Source organism: Rhodamnia argentea, chromosome 11, assembly GCF_020921035.1.
Source record: "Rhodamnia argentea isolate NSW1041297 chromosome 11, ASM2092103v1, whole genome shotgun sequence".
NCBI classification, from domain to species: domain Eukaryota; kingdom Viridiplantae; phylum Streptophyta; class Magnoliopsida; order Myrtales; family Myrtaceae; genus Rhodamnia; species Rhodamnia argentea.
In genome coordinates this window covers 22,886,122-22,910,712 of record NC_063160.1, presented here as the reverse complement: position 1 = coordinate 22,910,712, position 24,591 = coordinate 22,886,122, and the positions used below count along the sequence as shown (strand labels likewise).

The 24,591-nt window shown below is 39.7% G+C and overlaps 2 protein-coding genes, 1 long non-coding RNA gene and 1 pseudogene across 4 annotated transcripts in view; 1 reads left to right on the top strand and 3 right to left on the bottom strand.

Moving 5' to 3' along the window:
* The window catches only part of LOC125312980, a 12,951-nt gene extending 7,156 nt beyond the window's left edge, over window positions 1-5,795 (top strand). The window contains exon 2 of the long non-coding RNA XR_007197016.1: window positions 5,743-5,795. This is a non-coding gene — a long non-coding RNA (uncharacterized LOC125312980). The remainder of the gene's footprint in view (window positions 1-5,742) is intronic.
* On the bottom strand, window positions 286-8,769 carry LOC115726473 (phytyl ester synthase 2, chloroplastic-like). The gene is made up of 14 exons (XM_030656353.2): window positions 8,257-8,769; window positions 7,748-7,799; window positions 7,043-7,098; window positions 6,645-6,803; window positions 6,298-6,402; window positions 5,401-5,507; window positions 5,149-5,270; window positions 3,919-4,027; window positions 2,981-3,111; window positions 2,316-2,685; window positions 1,925-2,038; window positions 1,278-1,363; window positions 1,056-1,165; window positions 286-934 (listed from the first exon to the last, which is right to left on the bottom strand). The coding sequence occupies exons 1-14, from the start codon at window positions 8,684-8,686 to the stop codon at window positions 744-746; spliced, it is 2,142 nt and encodes a 713-aa protein (XP_030512213.2). The 5' UTR covers window positions 8,687-8,769; the 3' UTR covers window positions 286-743.
* LOC115726468 (phytyl ester synthase 2, chloroplastic-like) lies at window positions 286-24,591 on the bottom strand. Of its 2 annotated transcripts, XM_048273090.1 has the most exons (16): window positions 23,987-24,591; window positions 23,476-23,527; window positions 22,780-22,835; window positions 22,369-22,527; window positions 21,974-22,078; window positions 21,081-21,187; window positions 20,829-20,950; window positions 19,804-19,912; window positions 18,878-19,008; window positions 18,217-18,586; window positions 17,823-17,936; window positions 17,175-17,260; window positions 16,662-16,771; window positions 16,147-16,350; window positions 14,783-14,785; window positions 286-725 (listed from the first exon to the last, which is right to left on the bottom strand). In XM_048273090.1, the coding sequence occupies exons 1-14, from the start codon at window positions 24,414-24,416 to the stop codon at window positions 16,160-16,162; spliced, it is 2,142 nt and encodes a 713-aa protein (XP_048129047.1). In that variant the 5' UTR covers window positions 24,417-24,591; the 3' UTR covers window positions 286-725; window positions 14,783-14,785; window positions 16,147-16,159. The 2 variants fall into 2 exon arrangements, with proteins under 2 accessions (XP_048129047.1, XP_030512206.2); XM_030656346.2 differs by lacking the exons at window positions 286-725; window positions 14,783-14,785 and having other exon boundaries at window positions 16,012-16,350.
* Window positions 12,082-12,828, bottom strand: LOC125312971 (annotated as a pseudogene).

Below are 24,591 nucleotides of genomic sequence, written 5' to 3'. Positions count from 1 at the left end.
TCTCGACTGCATCTAGAGTTACTCTTTTACGTTTATGGGTAGCAATTTGGTTACGGGAGTCGAAACTATGACAATACGACGGCTTAGATAAAATCACAGCATCCGAAATACGTCACATTGGTGCAACTGCGCAAGTCACGGTACCTTCACCAAGAAACAGCTATATCTCTGCGTTTCGGCGGTCGTTGTTCCATGAAGTGGTTGATCCTGTAGGTTTCAGAACTTGATAATCGCGTGAAAAGAGGAAGAAACGCCACAACTTCGAATGGATGGATGGGCCGGGACAGAGAAGCACATCGGTATTTACATTCACCAGTTCTGTAATGAAAGCTGCTCTTTACTTCTGATATTACAAGATAAATGTTAATTGACACATTTTAGTAAAGAGCCGCAAGAAGCAAAGAAGAGAACCCCTTCCATAATTGTTCTTCGGACCGGGAGACTCCTGAGTAACATCGAATGCAGCAGTCTTGGAATGTCACAGATCCCAAATCTCAGAAACCTTTATTCTCGTATAATGACATTGCTGCTTAGGGACATGCCCCATGTAAAAAATGTTAAAAGACGTTCTTGCAGCACCATTCGTCTTCCCTGGACGGTGTTTTCTCCAGGAATGTCCAAATTCTCCTTTCGAGAAGAAATAATCGACCGAACTCGCACACTGTATAGGACAAACTGTGTGGCCTATGCTACTCAGGAATAAATCCAAGCGCTACGGTCCCTCTCTCCAATGATATCACCAATCACAGATCGAATGTTGGAATTTCAGATGCGGAAGCATGTTGGGTCCGGTACATCAATCGGGAGAATATGCTTCTATAAGGATCGCTCTCTCGTTTCTCTCTCAAGTACGCTATGCATCTCTCTACCTCCGACTTGACTTGTAAATACAGTTCATGGGATTTGTCCCGGTCTCTCAGTTCCTGCTTCCTCCCTTCATGAATATACAAACACGAAAATATGTAGCAATGACAGCTTGATGCGGGAAGCTAATTTCAAGAATTAAGCTATGAGAATATGGGGGATCGGAAAATAGATTGCAGCAATGTAAATACCTGCTGTTTCAAAGGGTGTTCCAAAACAATAATAGAAGCGCCCAGGAATTTTTGGCCGAATCAGAGGCATGTGCACGTCTTGATTGGCTACCTCTCCAGTTGCGTTGGTCCTGTCGTACCATAGTAGCGCAAAAGATATTTGTTCATCACACGTGGACAGGAAAATTGGGACTCTGGGTAACTTCACAAGAAAAAGAATTGGAAACCGCTGGACTTTCATACCTCACTTTTGCAAATTCTTCTGTCACTTCTCGAATAAATTTCCTCCAATATGGGATTTTCATTTGGTCATCATAATCGAAAAAGACCTTCCACGTAAGAAATTTAGAGTAAACAACCATGTAGACATTGACTAAAGAACATCAGGCGGTTACACGGTCAAATCATGTGCACATGAAGTATCAGAATTGGACTTATGAACAAATGCCGATGTGATGTTCAGTGGATTGAAAAAAGTTCTCTGTCTGCCTTAATGCAATTAACGGGTTAAGATCCAATTTTTTACTTTTTAGGAGACAGAATGCATCTGCGCTTGAGGATAATACGAAAGTATGTGAAAGCGAATTTCAGTCGATGCTCTCCTGTTGAAAGCTTTCCAACAAGTTCTGACATCTCCATCAAATTAGTCAAAGATTTTCAGATGAAATCACGCCAGTTACCAGCAAAAATCATTGCATGCAAGAAAAATAAGAGCATCCAGCTCTACGTGTACCTGTTTCCTTCATTTTCGAGTCAAAAGACAAACTCGAACAGCAAAACACACAAGCATTGAAAAAAGAGAAGCAAGAACATTCTGTTAACAATTCGATACTTCTCTAATATACAGTGATGGGAGAACAAAGCTCCACAAGAGCTCACAGAGGACTTACTTCACCAAGGTCATCTTCTCCAACAGTACCAAAAGGCACTATTTTAGCTCCAAATCTGACTGCCATCCTGACAAACTCAGACTGCTCCGGCCAAAATAGCTTGTATTCTTCACCCTGGCAATTAGATGCAACATTACTTCGAGTTTTGATGTAAGGGCGGCTTTTATCTTTGCTAGAGTAAGATAACATAAATATTATGTACGTTGGACATTTTAGATGGTGAGATATGGTAACGGAACTACGTATGAGGTGTAATGGTGCGAGGGGTGACTGAAAACTGTCAGTAATGCATGATTATTAATTAACAGAAGGCACGACTTCGTTTGATCCAATTTCAGGTTATTTCACCCATTATACACTTGCCGTACATTTGAGGTTGCAGCACTAGTACCTTACGATGAAGTGCCTCACGCATCCCTCCTGGATAGAGCAAGACATGGGATTTTGACGAAAGAAGTTTGAACAGATTGGTCCCTGAAACAGGTACGGCACCCATCATCCGGAAACTGTCATAAGGCTCCAGCTCCAGCATTTTTCCTTTTCTATATTTCTCAAAGAACATAGGATGTGCTACTCCTCGTAAAAGTATGTTCCTCTCGTTCAAAAATCGGATAACAATAAGAGCTGGTTCAATCCCCAATAACATGTGATAGCCAACATAGAGAACTGGTCCCTCCGTTGGAATCCCATCCAGACTTCTAACAATTCTCCCATTCTCTAAAGTTGATAGCACCACTGGTTCAGTTATCTCATCAAACCATCTAAGATTATGCAAGTTGTCAGGTAAGGATAGTCTACATATTGAAAACTAATCTGAAGCAGGAACTCTTTTAAAAGGACACGAGTATCTTGCTATGCAAACAACCTAGTCAAACAATTTTTTTTTTTTAACTATACAACATACATTTTCTTTTGTGAGCTCATTTCATTGAACCAGTAAAATACTGTATGAGTGCATACCAGAATGATCATGCCATAAAGTCACTAGCTGACCAAATGCTAGATTAAACAGCCATCTTCTTTTACCCCTAGACAAATTCTGACAAAAAACTTTACCTGTTTGATTCATATAGTTTCTTATATTCAGAAGGGGTTGGTGGTAGGTAGTCTGAAACATAGTCGAGACTTTTTCCACGACGGTAGAAGCTAGTGCCCTTAATAATTGTAACCAAATCGAAATCATTTTCCTGCATGCAAAGAACAAAGAGTAAAATGACACTACCTCTCATCAAACAAAGCTAAACCTGTATCAGCCGCAAAAAAGCAGAATGTTATTCAATATCATCATTTTTTTTAAGTGCATGGATTAGAAGGGTATACAGTCTCGTGAATATGATTCTCCAGTGACATCATTCATCCGACAGAGAAACATCGATTACAATAAAAGTAGTATGCCGTTGTGGTGGAACATATTTTCATGTAATAGAGTCGATAGCCATGGTTATTAATTGTAAAGAAAGTACTGATAATTTTTCACCAAGAGTTAACAATTAGCAACAAAGAATATCTCTGAACAATTTTGATTGTGTCAGGTGTATATATAAACGATGATCATTAAAGAGGAGAGTAAAGCTAGCATTAACAGATTTACTAATTAGCAGAATGGACGTGGCATGATTATCTCTTGATATGTATCTGAAATATCAATCAAAGAGGTACTTTTAATATTTTAATGGCTCTGCAAATTTCACCAAGGGAGAACACAATACTCTGATCTGAGATAGTGGAAATTCAAAAGACGAATAGTCATCCAGGAAGAAGAGTACTCACGACTAGCAAGAAGAGCACTCCAGACTAGCAGCAAGTTTCTAAATTGTTTTTATTAGACATTTCACTGCATATGGCAAACCAAGCTAGAAAGGATGGTGGTGACACTAAAACTTGTTTGGTTCTTTCCTAGGGTGATTATTCTTCTCCGTTCTATTGAAATCGCAGGACATATATGAGATAGTAGTTCATGCATAATTCTAACTCCTGGAAAGAGAGAAACCTACCAAGAAAAGGAAATGACCACAGCCATCAAACTTACGGAGATTACTTCTTTGCAGTGCATCGTCTAGTCTAGCACCCTTTGCTTGACTCGTCAATAGCTGATCCCTCCCACTAGAATCACAAATCCCAATTAAAGTTAGTCTATTGCTTCACAGAAATACATGAAGATCACAACTTTGAATAAGAACTTTGTATAGCTTCAGAAATAAATGTTGAAAGGAAGGTTGAAAAAGTTTAACAGACACCAAGCATCTCATTAGCAGATAGATCACCCAATGATGAAAAATAGAAAGGAGATGTGAACATCATGCTGCTCACAAAATCAAGTTGGTTCGGGCAAAGAAAATAAACGATTACAATGACATTCCGCTGAATAGTGGACATATCCGTTGTAGCGATGGCGTAGTCACTAGCCAGTGTTCTATGCATTTTATCAAATCCCCTATGCAGTTGAATGTAGACAATCATTTAACCTTTAGTAGAAGGAAAACTCAAGGAAGTTCTTCCAAATGAGGCTGTAGCCTTAGACTCTGCCAAAGATATTGGGACAAGATCCACTACGCTAGTAGTTCAACTGCATTGCCTGTTTCTACTAGCTAATATCTGAACACAAGAAAATGAGTTATGTCTTTGACATGTCGACGGGCTCGTCCATATACCTTAAAAACTCTATTACCAGCCTTTTTTTTTCGCATTTCTGGCCCAAGTGAATCGCTCATCAATGCAAATATGTTTATGCTGCTCATCAGAAGATGCAGATCTTACTTGATTAACTTGATTATACATACGTGCTAGTAATTTTTCATATAAGTCTCACAAACATGTGAGAGAATCCATTTAGTTTGCTTTACTAAAGGACTTGTGAAACTCAATGTCTTCGAGCAGTCATTTTTTATAGTCACAGGTCCTGCTTTAGCACCCTTCCACATTTGCAACTGTAGAGGGCGTTTTGTGACCTTCCAATTTTCTAGTGAAACCGGGGACCGAAAGGTCATGAGAGATAGCAAAAAGATGCATCCATTTCTAGGCTAATTCAGTGTCTTGTGGATGCTTTATCTATGAGGTAGTTAGACACGCCCTTTGGGGGATCTCTTGGGCACAAACAAATGAAGGGAAAGCCTCAATAAGATTGGCTAGGCTATCTGCCTGACCAAAATCTACATAACCATCATATACTCCGATCTCCCAGCATCTAATTGTATGAAACCTGACAAAAGGGATAAAATAAGGACCTTGTAAGAAGTAGAGTCTCTGCCCTGACAGCATGAATGCGTGAATTTGTATATGCCGAAGCCGATTTAAGCATCTGAAGCTTCCACAGAAGTGTTTCTTTTGGGAGAATATCAGCAAGAACCTGCAAATTTTTCCATAAATCTTTTTCCAAGCAAAAAATTACAGTGGAGATACATATCGCAAGTCTAGGTTGTTGGTCGTGTCTAAAGAAAATGTAATTGGGAACAATTCTACTCATTATGTTAGCTTACAGGTATGCAATACGTCATGGTCAATAAGTCCATTGATAGCTCTCCAACTGTTTGCTGTGGAGGAAGCCCTTTTTCTGTGCTAGCCTTGAACGTCTTCGAAGGATCACCTTATATTTGCAAGAAATGTAATGGAATAAGTGGAGAAAATTACAGCATGACTGCAGCCGGATATGTATGGTACTAACTAGCAGTGTGCCCAAACTATAGACACGCGTCAGAAGCACTTAAGCAATATCACCACCCCAACACATTTATACAGCAGCCTTTTCCCCCTTTTTACCATCAGCAAGAAATTAGGTGTTTCTAAAAATGGGGAACCCATTCCAAAACTATGAAACAGAGGTTATGGGGGTCGCCTGTAATTGTAGCAACAGAAATTAATGTACGCTGTAAAAGAAAAACAGTTAGGAGAGAGAGAAGCTGAATGGAAAGGTTTGCCGAATACGCAACTGCAGTATCCATGGCATTCACAGGCAGCCATGCCTAGGCTATCCTCAGCAATTCAGTAGTTTTTGAAGTCGAACTCTCAATAAACCTTGCTTTCAATTAGTCGGAAAGCAAACATTTCTAGAGGCTTTCGATAAACAATTAATACGGTGCTCATCTAAGATTGGTAAGCGGTCGCTATATCAAACATGATGATGTAACTGCAGCTACGCATCAAATTTTGCCCCTTGCTTCTTGGCTTAAGGAGGTGACATGTCCCAAAAGTTTCTTCAGTAAGATTTTGCTCTCTACTTACGTTCTCTAGACCTCAACTGTAGATTTCTATATTATCAGCCTCCACAAGTCAGTAGCATGGTATACTATAAAGAAGTGAGAAAATAAACCAGAAACATTTTCTGCTTTACATGGAAAAGGGTAGGAAAAATACCAATAATAAGGAGCAATGCAAACCTGCCATCAAACTGAGGATGAAAGGGTAGCTTAGCTGCAACTGTTCCGGCATTAACTCCAGCAAAGGTAATAGAGGTTGTATTGGCGACTTCTCAAAAGACCAGGCTACAAAAAAATATGTATGGTGTTTTGTATCTAATAAGCAAAACTGCCACAAGTGGACGCTGCATAACTCACATAGAGCATTTCATTTACCACAAAAAGAGGCCGCATTTATATAAGATTCTTGTCTCCTTTGGTTCTCCAGAGATTATGAGTTAGAAAATTGATCATTTCAGAGTTGATATGATAACTAGATTTCCTCGTCCTTCTGCATTTATTTAACTTCAGTAGAAAGTGTTTATCACCTGGGTTCGCCAAGATTAAAAGAAGATCAATGTCAGGGTTGCGTGCTGAGACAGCTAATGCAAGGCATCCTCCCAATGATTCTCCAACAAGATATATAGGTCTGTTTGGGAAGCGGTACGTCTCTGCTTTTACTGTTCTCTCAACCAGTTTCACCAGGCCTGAGCCATGCAAATTGATTAGGAGCTATCAACTCGTATGGTATTAATATGAGAGAACTCAAAGCATCTGTTGTAACCTGGCTTTGCTGTATTACACTCCATAATGACACGATATGCTTTTAATACGTAGAGCTAAAAAGAATCAAAATTAAATTGTCGATCCAAAAGATATTTTTTTTGGATTGTTATCATATATTCCAAATGGTGAAGCAGTTGGAGAGAGTAAGAAAGAGGAGAACCTAGAAATGATGTTCTATCCATAACCGGGATGTGTAAGCACCAAATGTCGAACACCCTTCATACAAGAAAACATTCATCTAGTTAGCCATTTACTGCTGCATTAAATAGTGAAGGGCATCATCTACTTCATGAAACAGATTGTATGTAGTCCAAGTCACCCACAGAGGACAGTACGGTAACACAGGCTCGGTGAATCATGTCACTTCATCCAAGTTCAGGACAGAGAGGAAAGAGCCTTTAACCTAATGCAAAGTGCAGCAATCACCACATATTCTACAGCAAACAGGGAGTGAACTAATTTCAACGAATTTGTTATGAATGAGAAAAGAAAATTGATTTGTGAAGCAGCTTCATCATATCTCCAACATGAACCAAGTGAATCCATCTTAAACGAAAGGCACTCAGCTTCAATTCGACAAACTTGTATTCTAAAATTTCGAACTGCACGACCCAATAACCAATCTAGCTGGAAGGGGATTGAGGTCGTATGTTCATAAACAAGCTAGCTGTCCTATGTTGCCGGACACTGCTATTGTTCTTCTCCTCTTTCATTTCCTTATTAAGTTCAGGCGGACACTCGAAACCAAAGGACTCGAAAGTATAGTGTAGATATAATTGATGCATTTTGGCAATAAGTAGAATTAGATGCTGAAATTTCAGTGCTGAACTGGAAGATTGACTAATAGGAAGAGTGGCATGCTTACTTTCCAAGCTTTTTATACTGCGAAGTAAGCCCAGCACCAGTGCCATCGATTCCTAAGAAACAACAATGTGGAAACAGAAAGCACCAAACTCGCATCAAGATCGTATAAATTTCACAGAAACATGACGAATCAGAAGAAAACCAAACAGCTTATGATCCGATTAAAGCGACGTCTGTACCTAAAAGCAGAAAAGGCTCCAACATCAAGCTGCACATAAAAAACTCCAGAACGGAAGAAACGGACATTGTTGAATTTTTATTTGTTACTCGTAGTAAAGAGAGCAATCATTAACTGAAAAGGCACCGCCCCGACGACGAATATCTAGAGATGACCATGGTCGAAATCACAAAAGCGACATTGTGTTAGTTCCTGTTTAATTCTCAAACTCATGTCCGATCACTTCAACGATGAGCCACCAAAGGCAACAAAATCGGACGGTAACAAATCTCACAACCACAAGAAAGAACGTTTAGCAGTCACGACGTCGACCTCGAGGGAACTGAACTCACCAGGTAAATAGAGAAGCAGAGGCGACTTCTCCAAGCGAGAGCCGCACTCCAGAGGAGAGAACCAGCGAGGCGGTCCGCCGTCCGTTCTGGTCAGATCCTTCGCCTCAGCAAAGAACCTCCTCAACCTCTCGCGCCCGCTCTCCAGCTTCACGTCCTCCATGAACGGCGTCGGAGAGCTCTGGTCGCTCGTTTTCTCTCCATGCTTCTCGTGGCTCCTCCCGTTCTCGTCGAAACTAACGGGTCTCGACGAAGGAAAGGTAGTTGCAGTCGCTGCGGAGGACGCTTGCTCCGTCGAGACGGCGAATCTGTGAGTGGACCATGAGTTCAGCCTCGGATTCTGATTGGAGCCTGCGGGGGCTGAACTTTCGCTCCGGCGACGGTAAGCCGGAGAGAAGACGAACGGGAAGATACAAGCTCCGGTCGCCGCCATGGAGTTTTTTTGCTCCGCAGTAGAGAGAGCGAACCGGAAAGCACTAGCTGAAAAGCGAAGTGACGAAAACAAAATACATGAAAACTGGAAAATCTGTTCGTGGCGGACTCCGGAGATTTAAAGGGGAAGGAGAGAGGGATAATAATTGGACAACAATTTTCTTGCTCGATGTAGCCGTGGCTGTCGTAACGAAATAGGAAAAAATTTAACACGAAAAGATTAGGCAACTTGAGTTTAGCTGGACTTAGAGCTGTCACTATGATCCATAATTCATTTTCTGGCTCATATTTTGTACAGATGAATTGTTCATAGATCGTAAGTTTTTAAGGACTGTGTGAAAATAGACCCAAAAAATTCAAATTAAATTAGATGGGTAAAAAATGGGTCTATTGTTAGCACAACTTGTTTCATATCGTGAACCAAAATTAGCACATTAAATAGCGTGATAAATATGAACAATTGACATCTTGAAAATCAAATTATTTCGAATAAGGCACACTTAATATGGGTCTTCGAGATACTTGTTAGCACGACTTATTTCATATAAAAAACTTAAACGAGTAATAATGTTCAAATATTTATTTGTAGTTTAGACAATCTCTTTGCGAGAAGTCTTACATGTCTAGTAGTATTTTTTTTATTTTTTTTTTGGTTCATAGTCTAGCAGTATTGGTATGGAATTTTTCTAACATTTTGAACAATTTATGATTAAACAATTATTCATTGGAAGGAAAATTAGTCAATCGATTATAAACATATTGTACGGACGTCAATTCAGTCTTTAAACTTTTTAATATTGTCAATTTAATCCTAAATTTTGCGCAAAATTTCAATCTAATCAGATTTCATTGAAAATGGATGACATTAATCATTGCCAATGGTTATACATGGGTTACCGCCGCGTCATTTTTTATGATAAGCGGTCGGAAGGATTACATTGGAATTTCGCCTAAAGCTACGACACTAAATTGGTAAGATTAAAAAAAATTAGGGTCATTGATTAAATAATTGCCCCTTCGTTGGATATGGCGAATAACCCCACTAAGATTACACAATAATTGCATCACGTTAATCATGCAGACACGGCTTCCAGAGAAAAGAAAACATGATCAACATGTTTTATCTAGCGGCACAAGAGGCACTCAAACAAAACTAAATTTCGAATGTTTTATCAATTTATTGTTAATCGATTGAGTATAGGTTATGTAATCACGTCGAGACTCTCGTGACTCGAAACGAAGTAAGACAAAAATTATATTAGAAGAAAGGAGCAATCTATTAGAAGCTGGAAAACGAGATCATTTTTTATCATATAGAAGGGTAAACGTGATCCATATATTTATATGTAGATATATATTACAAATATCATTGTATGCATGTGGAGAAAAGTAATAACATCGGTAGGTCGGTAATAGCTGACATTCAATCAAAGACCATATGATCGTCTTGTACATTCATCAAGCGTTTAGAGCACTCAATCGTTATTCACTTGAGAGTAGGGCTGTCAAAGGGGTAGGTCAATTAAATTCATTATGGTCCGACACAAATTAATCCATTAAACTTAGGGCTAATATCATGAAAACCCGCCAAAATAATATACTTATAGTAAATTTATTCTAAACTATTTTTTTACCGCAAAAAACCCCAAACTGGTATACGTATGACAAATTTACCTCAAATAATTTTTTTTGACCATAAAATATTTCGAATTGGTAAATTTGTGACAAATTCATGCCAAATTATTTTCTTTACCATAAAAAATTTCAAATTGATACATTTGTAACAAATTTATCTAAACTAATTTTTTGACCATAAAAAATCACAATTTGTTATACCTATGAAAAATTTACCCTACGTCAGTTTTCATTAAATTTTAAAGTCAAATTACTAAGTTGAATGATACGTGGCAATTGATAGGTGTACCAATTTAGGATTCGTACCCTATGTTTGTCGCAGGTATATCATTTTGAAATTTTTCATAGAATTAACTAGTTTAGAAAATATTGTGGTAAAAAAAACAATTTGCGGTAAATTTATCATAAGTGTACCAATTTGGGGTTTTGTGTGATCAAAAAAATAATTTTGAATAAATTTATCACAAGTGTTTCAAGTTAAAAATTTTCGTGGTATTAACCCTTAAACTTATATGGAATGCAAATTCAATGACCCTTACTAGTGTTACTAAAACACATAGATATTTAAAACCGAGAACTTTTATGCATGTGGTGGATGGTTAAAATTTTAGTAGTTCTATAATATAAGGTTCCATATGAGATTTTCCACTTGCTTGCAACTTTTTCTTTATTGCAAATTTTGCGAGTTTCACAATGAAGTATCCTTTATCTATTAAAATTGATTAGCTAATCAATATTGACATGAAAAATCATATGCTAATTTTCATGATATTTAAAGCTTGATCATAAATCTTTTGAAGAGAAAAAAACTCTCCTGTCATTCAATGAATATTTTTTTTTGTACATTTACAATACTCAATCTTATCATATATATAGGACATCTAACAACCCTAATTAGGAGATATACAATAGGAAGGATTCTATACTAGGAAGTATACTATACAATAAAACTTCCTAACAAATAGACTAAAATAGCTCACGACCACATCTTTTACTATTTTTCAATTGTGGAAAAAAAAAAAGACCACGGGTAGAAGATAAAACTAGAAAAAACATGTTGGCCTTGAACTGCGGATATTTATTAGACCGTCAATCTTATAAAATAACACGACCGTTAAGGAATCGTTTTACTTTAACTACTACAAACATCATCTTCTCGTATAATTGTTGGCCTTGAACTGCGGATACCAGATAACAGACAACTTTTGGATTTGACGTATGTATACCATGCAGAGAAATAGGGTCATTAAGGACAAAATGCGAGGTCGCACTTAATTTCTAGCATAGAAGGCACAAATAAAGGCGAATCTGCTGCACATTTTCTTCTTTTGTTATACATTTTATATCCCGATTTTTATTAGGTCCACCGCTGGTGTAAAGAATTTTCTTAGTCATCGACTTTTGGACGGATGGCATATGTGCGTTTAGATAATTTTACAATCGCATTCATCCACTTATCAACCACCGAACAGTGAATTTCTAAAACAAGAAAAAAATTATACGGGAAAAATTTCAAATAAGAATATGAAGTGGAGTCATTTTCACAAAAAAAAAAAGGTCTAAAGTGGACAATATCTCAAATAAGAGCCTCAAGTAACCAGGTAGTCTCAAATAAAACCGTGAATGAGCATGTGGAGCATTTTCGAATTTTTCTATTTTCTTTCTCTTTTTCTTTTCGTTTTTTTCTCTTGCATCTTTTTCTTCGTTCATTCCCCCAAGTCATTCCCCCCAACTCCTTCTTTGCCGGGTTCGACCCCGTCATCATACGGCCCTCGGGAGCCCAAAGTCGCCGAGCCTCCCGTTCGATTCCTTATCCAGCAACACATTGCTGGCCTTCACGTCCCTGTGAATGACCGCCTGCTCATACCCCTCGTGCAAATAAAGGAGCCCTGAAGCAACGCCACGCCCTTCACTACCCTGAAACCTCGGTTCCCAGAACAGAGTAACCTTAGGCTCGTCGAACAGGAAGCTGTCCAAGCTCCCATTCGCCATGTACTCATACATCAGCAGAAGATCGCCCCTCTTACGGCACCAGCCCAGGAGCTGGACCAGGTTCTAGTGGCAGAGCCGCCCGGTGCTCTCGATCTCCAACACAAATTCCCAGAGGCCCTGCTTCGAGTCATGCGAGAGCCGCTTCACTGCGACCTGGATCTTGGGACATGGCAAGGTCGCCCAGTACACTTTGCCGAACCCCCCTTGCCCAAGAAGCTCTTTCTCCTTTAACCCATTGGTGGCTTCAGTTCTTGGTAGGAGGATCGGTGGGGATCGATTTCCAGCTCCCACTGCTTGACCACATCGGCGTTCTTGATCCTCCGGACAATCAGGACCAAAAGAAAAACAGCAGACACTGCAAGAACAGCTGATGGCACTGGCATTGCATCTCACATGCCGCTGCCTGGTTTTGCATCCCGGCTGAAATCTAGCTTGGCTTGATTTTGGGGTAGTCGGTTTCGTCACATCTTCCATCTGCTCTCCACTAGCCACCGTGCAAGCCCAAGTCATCTCCATCGATCAGCTTTGTGAGATTGATGAGAAATGGTCGTGTTCGGCAAAAAAGAAAGTGAACAGAGTTGGCCGGAAGAATGAAGACGAAGAACGGGATGAACCTAGAAAATTAAGAAAGAAAGAGAAAAAATATGTTTCGGGACGAGAATACCCCCCGATAAAATGGCATGTGAGATGCATGTATTTGCTTAGGCCTTATTTGAGACTAAGCTAGTCGTTTTAAACCTTTATTTGACACAACGTCCATTTTGGACCCTTTTTTGAGAAAATGGCTCCACTTCAAAGCCCTAGTTGGAATTTTTTCAAATTACACCGACAATGAATGCCATAAAAATCCACATTTTAGTTATGTAGGCGCTGCCACGCTATAGGAATTCGATCATGGAAAGCATAAAGAAGTAATGAGCGTCTACATTTTGGAAAGTACAGGCATAGATGTTACCATAGGCTAGGGAGCAAATTCACGTCTCGTGTTATTGTATATAGATAACATCTATGACTGTACTTTCCAAAATGTAGATGCTCGTTACTTCTTTAGGCTTTCCTTGATCGAATTTCTTCCGGAAATAGTTTCTAAACAGAAATGATTTTTTCCGATTCTGTTTTCGAGAATAGTTTTTGAGTAAAAGAACGTGTTTAGTCACTGCATAAAATTTCTACTCCCGAAATAGAAAAATAACAAAAAGGCATTTGATACGACCTTAAAAATTTATATTCTCAATTTTTTTTCATTGAATTATAAACATGTCAATGGAGGAGGTGGGGACCGATGAGCTACGGCACGGACCGTTGATCGGCGGCCGCCGAGATTGGCAATAACCGACTCAGGCGGTGATCGCCAACGGCAACAACAGGCGGCGGTGATGGCAATTGGCGATTGACCGCAACCAACAACGGAGGTGGTGACCGACAGCGGACTCGTAATTGCAAAAACAAGTATTAAGTTACACCGAGCTTGATTTTTTAAAATGACATTGTTTCTTTTTTTATTCCTAGAAACAAAAAAGTTACTTTTTTTTAATTTTTGTAGAAAAATCAGTTAACGTACACCAACGAGTTTCTGTTCATTTTAAGAACAAAAAAACATAAACATTGCCATACAAATCCAAATGTTTGAACGTGTGAAGCCTAAAAAAAAGGATTGGTATGACTTCAATAACATCAACATACCACACGACATGCCGGCACGTCATTTCCAAAAAAATAAAGAATTATGACTCGTTGGAACACGTTATATATTAAATGTATTTTTTTTTATATACATGTATGAAACTATCGACAATGAGCTTCTTCTTCTTCTTCTACTACTTCCAATAGGGATCCACAATTAGTTTTTTTTTTGTTGCTGGGTATATTAATTTTGGGATTGTTAGGTATACAACTTAAACATATATATTTTTGATAAATTTATATTTTGACTTCTAATTTATTAAAAATGCTTAAAATTGATCCCGTACCTATCGAAATGGCTTGTCGGAATGCTGGACTCACATGTCATTGACGTGTCTGAAGCGATGACTAGGTGTCGATCGCATGTTAGAGAATGTCAACAAAGAGTGTCGAAGAGTTTCAAACACAAGACGCAAGCTATTGAAGAGTGTCGGTGTTTCCTAGAATATGACAAAGAATCCATAAAAGATTTGGCATTAGCGAAGAGCCGTATAGAGGTACATAAAATATAGAGAAAATTAACAAAAAGAGATACATCGTAAATTTATTGTTTATATGTCAATAGAATCCTAAATATTTTGATTTGCCCAATTTAAATCTAAACATTTTAACAATTTGCTAGTGCGGTTCTCCCTTGCCAATTTGATGGGAATTCGGTGACGTGATCACTAGCCTTTCAACGTCGCACAAAGGACATAGAAATGGACAATATTTTTAAGTTTCAGAATTTTTTTTATGTATCTTCTATTTTTTTCTTTTCTTTTTTCTTTTATGTTTTGTTTTTCACCCACTGGGTGAGGGCCGCAAAGCCCTCATCCACCATTGGCGAGGATTACAACGCTTGCCTAGATCTGGGTAAGGCGGCCTTAGTGGCCTCACTCTAAGCCTCCCCAGCCACAAACCCGCAAAGGCGGCCTCCCCTGTGGTCGGCGAGGCAATGGCGAGGTTAGCTTCACTGGCCGCAAGTGAGGCCACCTTCGCCAAATCTGAGTGAGGCTTTGCAGCCCTCGTCCGGTGGCTGGCAAGCCCCAGCATCCCTCGTAGGCCATAGTAAAAAAAGGAAGGAGAAAAGCATAAAAAATATATTTAACCACATCAGCCGGGGTCCAAATAAACCAACCGGCCAATTTGTATTGGACATAAAAAGAAAATAAAATTGGAAATAAATCAGCCAGCGTCCACATAAATACATAAAATACATTAACCATCTATCTGGAAATAACGATTTCTTCTTTAAAAAGTCATAAAACGGTAAATCTACGACTTTTTTTTGGTAATTATCTCCTGAAATACATTAACCATCTATGTGGACCACCAAAATTGGTTGGTGTCCTTGTATCCCGCAAGCAAAAATCGAGATGAAATCTAATGTCAAAAAAAGAAATTGTTGTATTTTCTCCTACGGATCGTAATTTACATGAAGTCGTAATTTATGATGCAATTGCAGTAATTTGGCGACAGAGCCTGTATTCTCGACTGCAACCAGAGTTACTCTTTCACGTTTATGGGTAGCAATTTGGCTACGGGAGTCGAAACTATGAGAAGACGACCGCTTAGTATATAATCACAGTATCCCAAATATGTCACGTTGATGCAAGTCACGGTACCTTTACCAAGAAACAGCTATGTCTCTGCGTTTCGGCGGTCGTTGTTCTGTGAAGTGGTTGGTCCTGAAGGTTTCAGAACTTGGTAATCGCGTGACAAGAGGAAGAAACGCCAGAACAAACCAGGAACAACTTCGAATCGATGGATGGGCCGGGATAGAGAAGCACATCGGTATTTACGTTCACCAGTTCTGATTTTCTGAAATGAAAGCTGCTCTTTACTTCTGATATTACAAGATAAATGTTAATGACACATTTTAGTAACATCGAATGCACCAGTCTTGGAATGTCACAGATCCCAAATCTCAGAAACCTTTGTTCTCGTATAATGACATTGCTTAGGGACATGCCCCATGTAAAAAATGTTAAAAGACGTTCTTGCAGCACTATTCGTCTTCCTTGGACGGTGTTGTCTCCAGGAATGTCCAAATTCTCCTTTCGAGAAGAAATAATCGACCGAACTCGTTACACTGTACAGTAAAATCTGTGTCGCCTATGTTATTCTGGAATAAATCCAAGTGATACGGTCCCTCTCTCCAACGGTAACATGATGTCACCAATCACAATTCGAATGTTGGAATTTCAGATGCAGAACCATGTTGGGTCCGGTACATCAATCGGGAGAATATGCTTCTATAAGGATCGCTCTCTCGTTTCTCTTTCAGATACGCTATGCATCTCTCTACCTCTGACTTGACTTGTAGATACAATTCATGGGATTTTTCCCTGTCTCTCAGTTCCTGCTTCCTCCCTTCATGGATGTACAAACACGTAAAAATGTAGCAATGTACCAGTGGTGAATAACAAAAAGAAAAGAAAAAACTATCAAGAGACAGTGGAGCCCAAAGAGCTCTAGAAATTGGGAGTGAAGAGTGCAGCTTCATGATGAATTTCTGACCCTACTAAGCTACACAATGGAAATTGAAGCAGGACCGGATGAATGAATGCATGAATGGATTTATGGATGGCTTCATCTCCATTCACTCGTGCGAATTCTTTGGAGATGAGAGCTATCTATGAGACTATGGGGAATCGGAATACAGATTGCGGCAATGGACGTACCTGCTGTTTCAATGGGTTTTCCAAAACAATAATAGAACCGCCCAGGAATTTTTGGCCGAATCAAAGGCATGTGCACAGATTGATTGGCTACCTCTCCAGCTGCGTTAGTCCTGTGGTATCATAATAGTGCAGAAGATATTTATTCATCACATGTAGAGAGGGGGGGGGGGGGCCGGGGGGCGCCGGCCCCCGGCCCCCCCCCCCCCCCACCCCCCCCGGGCGCCCCTTGGGGGGTTTTTTTTTTTTTTGTTGTTTTCGCCCCCCCTCTTCAAAAAAAAAAAAAAAAAAAGAAGTGGGTTTTATTTAAAAAAAGTTTTGGGTTTTTGAGGGGTGTGGATGGAGAGGGGAAGCGGCGCGGGGGAGGGGGGGCTTCCCTTTTTTGGGAGGGACCCCGGGTTTCCGGAAGGGGAACGGGTGTTCCCCCGAACCGGCCAACTCCACAGTGACCAGCAAAATAGGGACTCTGGGTAACTTCACAAGAAAAAAGAATTGGAAACCGCTAGACTTTCATACCTCACTTTTGCAAATTCTTCCGTCATTTCTCGAATCCAGTTCCTCCAGTATGGGATTTTCATTTGGTCATCATAATCAAAAAAGACCTTGCAGGTGCGAAATTTAGAGTAAACAACCATGTAGACATTTACTAAAGAACATCTGCAAGCTGTTACACGGTCAAATCATGTGCACATGAAGTATCAAAGTTGAACTTATGTACAAATGCCACTGTGATGTTCAGTGGATTGAAAAAAGTTCTCTGTCTGCATTCGGGCATTAACGGGTCAAGATACAATTTTTTACTTTTAGGAGAGAGTGCATCTGCGCTTGAGGATAATACGAAATTATGTGAAAGCGAATTTCAGTCGATGCTATCCTGTTAAAAGATTTCCAACAAGTTCTGACATCTCCATCAAATTAGTCAAAGATTTTCAGATGTAATTACGTCAGTTACCAGCAAAAATCACTGCATGCAAGAAAAATAAGAGCATCCAGCTCTACGTGTACCTGTTTCCTTCATCTTCAAGTAAAAAAAAACAAACTCGACCAGCAAAACATACAAGCATTGAAAAAAGAGAAGCCAAAACATTCTGTTAACGATTCAATACATCTCTAATATACAGTGATGGGAGCACAAAGCGCCACAAGAGCTCACAGATGACTTACTTCACCAAAGTCATCTTCTCCAACAGTACCAAAAGGCACTATTTTAGCTCCAAATCTGACTGCCATCCTGACAAACTCAGACTGCTCCGGCCAAAATAGCTTGTACTCTTCACCCTGGCAATTACATGCAACATTACTTCGAGTTTTGATGTAGGGGCGGCCTTTATCTTTGCTAAAGTAAGATAACATAAATATTATGTACGTTGAACATTTTAGATGGTGAGATATGGTAACTACGGATAACACATGAGGTGTAGTTGGAGCGAAGGGTGATTGAAAACTATCGGTAATGCATGATTATTAATTAACAGAAGGCACGCCTTTGTTTGATCCAATTTCAGGTTATTTCACCCATTACACACTTGCCGTACATTTGAAGTTGTAGCACTAGTACCTTACGATGAAGTGCTTCACGCATGCCTCCTGGATAGAGCAAGACATTAGACTTTGACGAAAGAAGTTTGAACAGATTGGTCCCTGAAACAGGTACTGCACCCATCGTCCGGAAAGTGTCATAAAACTCGGGCTCAAGCGTTTTTCCTTTTCTGTATTTCTCAAAGAGAATAGGATGTGCTATTCCTCGTAAAAGTATGTTCCTCTCGTTCAAAAATCGGATAACCATAGGAACCATTTCAAGCCCCAATAACATGTGATAGCCAACAAAGAGAACTGGCCCCTCCGTTGGAATCCCATCCAGACTTCTAACAATCCTCCCATCCTCTAAAGTTGATAGCATCACCGATCCACTTATCTCATCAAACCATCTAACATTATGCAAGTTGTCAGGTAAGGATAGTCTACAGATAGAAAACTAATCCAAAGCAGGAATCCTTTTAAAAGGACACAAGTATCTTGCTAGCAAACAACCTAGTCAAACTGAAACTGTTTTTTTCTTTTAACTATACAGTATGCATTTTCTTTTGTGACCTCATTTCATTGAGCCATTAAAGAGTGCATACCAGAATGATCGTGCCATAAAGTCACTAGCTGACCAAATGATAGATTAAACGGCCGTCTTCTTTTACCCCTAGACAAATTCTGACAAAAATTTTTACCTGTTTGATTCATATATTTTCTTATATTCAGAAGGGGTTGGTGGCAGGTAGTCTGAAACATAGTCAAGACTTTTTCCACGACGGTAGAAGCTAGTGCCCTTAATAATTGTAACCAAATCAAAATCATCTTCCTGCATCAAAGAACAAAGAGTAAAATGACACTAGCTCTCATCAAACAAAGCTAAACCTGCATCAGCCGAAAAAGCAGAATGCTATTCAATATTATCATATTTCTGAAGTGCAGTGATTAGTAGGATATACAGTCTCATGAATATGATTCTCCAGTGACATCATTCATCCAACAGAGAAACATCGATTACAATTAAAGTAGCATGCGGTTGTGGTGGATCATATTGTCAAGTAATAGTGTCAGTAGCCACGGTTATTAATTGTAAAGAAAGTAATGATATTTTTTAGTTAATAACTAGCGACGAAGAAGATCTCCAAACAATTTTGAATGCGTCAGGCGTATATACAAATGATGATCATCAAAGAGCAGAGTAAAGCTAGCATTAACAGATTAGTTAGCAGAATGGACTTGGCATGATTATCTCGTGATATATATGTGAAATATCAATCAAAGAGGTACTTTTAATATTTTAGTAGCTCTGCAAAATTTCACCAAGGGAGAACACAATACTCTGATTGGAGATAGTGAAAGTTCAGAAGATGAATAGTCATCAGGAAGAAGGGTACTCACAACTAGCAAGAAGAGCACTCCAGACTAGCAGCAAGTTTCTAAATTGTTTTTATTCTTGACATTTTCACTGGATATGGCAAACCAAGCTAAAAAGGATGGTGATGAACTAAAACTTGTTTGGTTCTTTCCTAGGGTGGTTATTCTTCTCCATTCTATTGAAATCGCAGGACAAATATGAGACAGTAGTTCATGCGTAATTCTAGCTTCTGGAAAGAGAGAAACCTACCAAGAAAAGGAAATGACCACAGTCATCAAACTTACGGAGATCACCTCTTTGCAGTGCATTGTCTAGTCTAGCACCCTCTGCTTGACTTGGCAATAGCCAATCCTTCCCACTAGAATCACAAATCCCAATTAAAGTTAGTCTATTGCTTCACAGAAACACATGAAGATCACAACTTTAAATAAGAACTTTGTATAGCTTCAGAAATAAATGTTGAAGGTTAGGTTGAAGAAGTTTAACAGAGACCAAGCATCTCATAAGCAGATAGATTACCCGACAATGAAAAATAGAAAGGAGATGTGAACATCATGCTGCTCACAAAATCCAGTTGGTTCTGGCAAAGAAAATAAAGGATTACAATGATATTTCCACTGAATAGTGGACATATCCGTCGTAGCGATGGCGTAGCCACTAGCTAGTGTTATATGGATTTTATAAAATCCTCTATGCAGTTGAATGTAGACAATTATTTAACCTTTAGTAGAAGGAAAACTCATGAAAGTTTTTCCAAATGAGGCTGTAGCCTTTGACTCTGCCAAAGATATTGGGACAAGATCCACTACGCTAGTAGCTCAACTGCATTGCCTGTCTTTACTAGCTAATATCTGAACTCAAGAGAATGAGTCATGTCTTTGACATGTCGATGGGCTCGTCCATATACCTTAAAAGCTCTATTACCAGTCTTTGTTTTGGCATTTCTGGCCCAAGTGAATCCCTCATCAATGCAAATACATTTATGCTGCTCATCTGAAGATGCAGATTCTACTTGATTAACTTGATTATAGATACGTGCTAGTAATTTTTCATATAAATCTCACAAACGTGTGAGAGAATCCATTTAGTTTGCTTTACTAAAGGACTTGTGAAACTCAATGTATTAGTAACTTACTAGTTTGCTTTAGGAGACGTGTAAGACAGCAATAAGACCGGCTGTGATATCTGCCTGGCCAAAATCTACATAACCATCATATACTCCATGTCCCAGCATCTAATTGTATGAAACCTGACAGAAGGGATAAAATAAGTACCTTGTAAGAAGTAAAGTCTGTGCCCTGACAGCATGAATGCGTGAATTTGTATATGCTGAAGCCGATTTAAGCATTTGAAGCTTCCACAGAAGTGTTTCTTTTGGGAGAATATCAGCAAGAACCTGCAAATTTTTCCATGAATCTTTTTCCAAGCAAAAAATTACAGTGAAGATACATATTGCAAGTCTATGTTGTTGGTCGTGTCTGAAGAAAATGTAATTGGGAACAATTCTACTCATTATATTAGCTTACAGGCATGTAATACGGCATGGTCAATAAGTCCATTGATAGCTCTCCAACTGTTTGCTGTGGAGGAAGCCCTTTTTCTGTGCTAGCCTTGAACGTCTTCGAAGGATCACCTTATATTTGCAAGAAATGAAATGGAATAAGTGGAGAAAATTACAGCATGGCTGCAGCCAGATATGTATGGTACTAGCTACCAGTGTGCACAAACTATAGCCACATGTCAGAAGCACTCAAGCAATATCACCACCCCAACACATTTACACAGCAGCCTGTTCCCCCTTTTCACCATCAGCAAGAAATTAGGTGTTTCTAAAAATGGGGAACCATTCCAAAACTATGAAACAGAGGTTATGGGGGTCGCCTGTAATTGTAGCAACAGAAATTAATGTACGCTGTAAAAGAAAAACAGTTAGGAGAGAGAAGCTGAAAGGAAAGGTTTGCCAAATACACAACTGCAGTATCCATGGCATTCGCAGGCAGCCATGCCTAGGCTATCCTCAGCAGTTCAGTAGTTTTTGAAGTCGAACTCTCAATAACCCTTGCTTTCAATTAGTCGGAAAGCAAACATTTCTAGAGGCTTTCGATAAACAATTAATACGGTGCTCATCTAAGATTGGTAAGTGGTCGCTATATCAAACATGATGATGTAACTGCAGCTACGCATCAAACTTTGCCCCTTGCTTCTTGGCTTAAGGAGGTGACATGTCCCAAAAGTTTCTTCAGTAAGATTTTTCTCTCTACTTACATTCTCTAGACCTCAACTGTAGATTTCTATATTATCAGCCTCCACAAGTCAGTAGCCTGGTATACTATAAAGAAGTGAGAAAATAAACTGGAAACATTTTCTGCTTTAATGGAAAAAGGTAGGAAAAATACCAATAATAAGAAGCAATGCAAACCTGCCATCAAACTCAGGATGAAAGGGTAGCTTAGCTGCAACTGTTCCGGCATTAACTCCAGCAAAGGTAATAGAGGTTGTATTGGCGACTTCTCAAAAGACGAGGCTACAAAAAAATATGTATGGTGTTTTGTATCTAATAAGCAAAACTGCCACAACTGACAGAGCTTCTAAATGAACATAGCCTTAATTCTACATAATTCAAAGTGGACTCTGCATAACTCACATAGAGCATTTCATTTACCACAAAAAGAGGCCGCATTTATATAAGATTCTTGTCTCCTTTGGTTTTCCAGAGATTATGAGTTAGAAAATTGATCGTTTCAGAGTTGATATGATAACTAGATTTCCTCGTCCTTCTGCATTTATTTAACTTCAGTAGAAAGTGTTTCTCACCTGGGTTCGCCAAGATTAAAAGAAGATCAATGTCAGGGTTGCGTGCTGCGACAGCTAATGCAAGGCATCCTCCTAATGATTCTCCAACAAGATATATAGGTCTGTTTGGGAAGCTGTACGTCTCTGCTTTTACTGTTCTCTCAACCAGTTTCACCAGGCCTGAGCCATGCAAATTGATTAGGAGTTATCAACTCGTATGGTATTAATATGAGAGAACTCAAAGCATCTGTTGTAACCTGGCTTTGCTGTATTACAACTCCATAATGACACCATATTGACACGATATGCTTTTAATACGTAGAGCTAAAAAGAATCACAATTAAATTGTCGATCCCAAAAGATATTGTTTTCGGATTGTTACCATATATTCCGAATGGTGAAGTAGTTGGAGAGAGTAAGAAAGAGGAGAACCTAGAAATGATGTTCTATCCATGACCGGGATGTGCAAGCACCAAATGTCGAACACCCTTCATACAAGAAAACATTCATCTAGTTAGCCATTTACTGCTGCATTAAATAGTGAAGGGCTTCATCTACTTCATGAAACAGATTGTATGTAGTCCAAGTCACCCACAGAGAACAGTACGGTAACACAGGCTCAGTGAATCATGTCACTTCATCCAAGTTCAGGACAGAGAGGAAAGAGCCTTTAACCTAATGCAAAGTGCAGCAATCACCACATATTACACGGCAAACAGGGAGTGAACGAATTTCAACGGATTTGTTATGAATGAGAAAAGAAAATTGATTTGTGAAGCAGCTTTATCATATCTCGAACATGAACCAAGTGAATCCATCTTAAACCAAAGGCACTCTGCTTCAATTCGACGAACTTGTATTCTAAAATTTCGAACTGCACGACCCAATAACCAATCTAGCTGGAAGGGGATTGAGGTCATATGTTCATAAACAAGCTAGCTGTCCTAAATTGCCAGATCTTCTCCTCTTTCGTTTCCTTATTAAGTTCAGGCGGGCACTGGAAACCAAAGTGCTCGAAAGTATAGTGTAGACATAATTGATGCATTTCGGCAATAAGTAGAATTAGATGCTGAAATTCCAGTGCTGAACTGGAAGATTGACCAATCGAGGAAGAGTAGGCATGCTTACTTTCCGAGCTTTTTGTACTGTGAAGTAAGCGCAGCTCCAGTGCCGTCGATTCCTAAGAAACAATAATGTGGGAAACAGAAGCACCGAAACTCGCATCAAGATAGTAGAAATTTCACAGAAACATGACGAATTCAGAAGAAAACCAAACGGCTTATGATTCGATTAAAGCGACGTCTGTACGTAAAAGAGGAAAAGGCTCCAACATCAAGCTGCACATCAAAAACTCCAGAACGGAAGAAACGGACATTGTTGAATTTTTATTTATTGCTCGTAGTAAAGAGAGCAATCATTAACTGAAAAGGCACCGCCCCGACGACGAATATCTAGAGATGACCGTGGTCGACATCCCAAAAGCGACATTGTGTAAATTCCTGTTTAATTCTCAAATTCCTGTCCGATCACTTCGACGATGAACCACCAAAGGCAACAAAATCGGAGGGTAACAAATCTCACAACCACGAGAAAGAACGTTTAGTAGTCACGACGTCGACCTCGAGGGAACTGAACTCACCAGGTAAATAGAGAAGCAGGGGCGACTTCTCCAAGCGAGAGCCGCACTCCAGAGGAGAGAACCAGCGAGGCGGTCCGCCGTCCGTTCTGGTCAGATCCTTCGCCTCAGCGAAGAACCTCCTCAACCTCTCGCGCCCGCTCTCCAGCGTCACATCCTCCATGAACGGCGTTGGAGAGCTCTGGTCGCTCGTTTTCTCTCCATGCTTCTCGTGGCTCCTCCCGTTCTCGTCGAAACTAACCGGTCTCGACGAAGGAAAGGTTGTTGCAGTCGCTGCGGAGGACGCTTGCTCCGTCGAGACGGCGAATCTGCGAGTGGACGACGAGTTCAGCCTCGGATTCTGATTGGAGCCTGCGGTGGCTGAAGCTTCGCTCCGGCGACGGTAAGCCGGAGAGAAGACGAACGGGAAGATACAAGCTCTGGTCGCCGCCATGGAGTTTCTGGCTCCGCAATGGAGAGAGCGAACCGAAGAGCACTAGCTGAAAAGTGAGATGACGAAAACAAAATGCATAAAAACTGGAAAATCTGTTTGTGGCGGACTCGAGAGATTTAAAGGGGAAGGAGAGAGAGATAATAATTGGACAATAAATTCCTTGCTCGATTAAGCC

Coding starts and splice junctions, on each gene's coding strand:
- LOC115726473 (XM_030656353.2), bottom strand. CDS start 8,686: ATGGCGGCGACCGGAGCTTGTATCTTCCCGTTCGTCTTCTCTCCGGCT. Junction 6,403..6,644: donor TTTAATCTTGGCGAACCCAG/GTGATAAACACT, acceptor ATTTTTTTGTAG/CCTGGTCTTTTGAGAAGTCG. Junction 5,271..5,400: donor CCATGACGTATTGCATACCT/GTAAGCTAACAT, acceptor AAAAATTTGCAG/GTTCTTGCTGATATTCTCCC.
- LOC115726468 (XM_048273090.1), bottom strand. CDS start 24,416: ATGGCGGCGACCAGAGCTTGTATCTTCCCGTTCGTCTTCTCTCCGGCT. Junction 21,188..21,973: donor CATCCTGAGTTTGATGGCAG/GTTTGCATTGCT, acceptor TGCAAATATAAG/GTGATCCTTCGAAGACGTTC. Junction 18,587..18,877: donor AAAATATATGAATCAAACAG/GTAAAAATTTTT, acceptor GCATAATGTTAG/ATGGTTTGATGAGATAAGTG.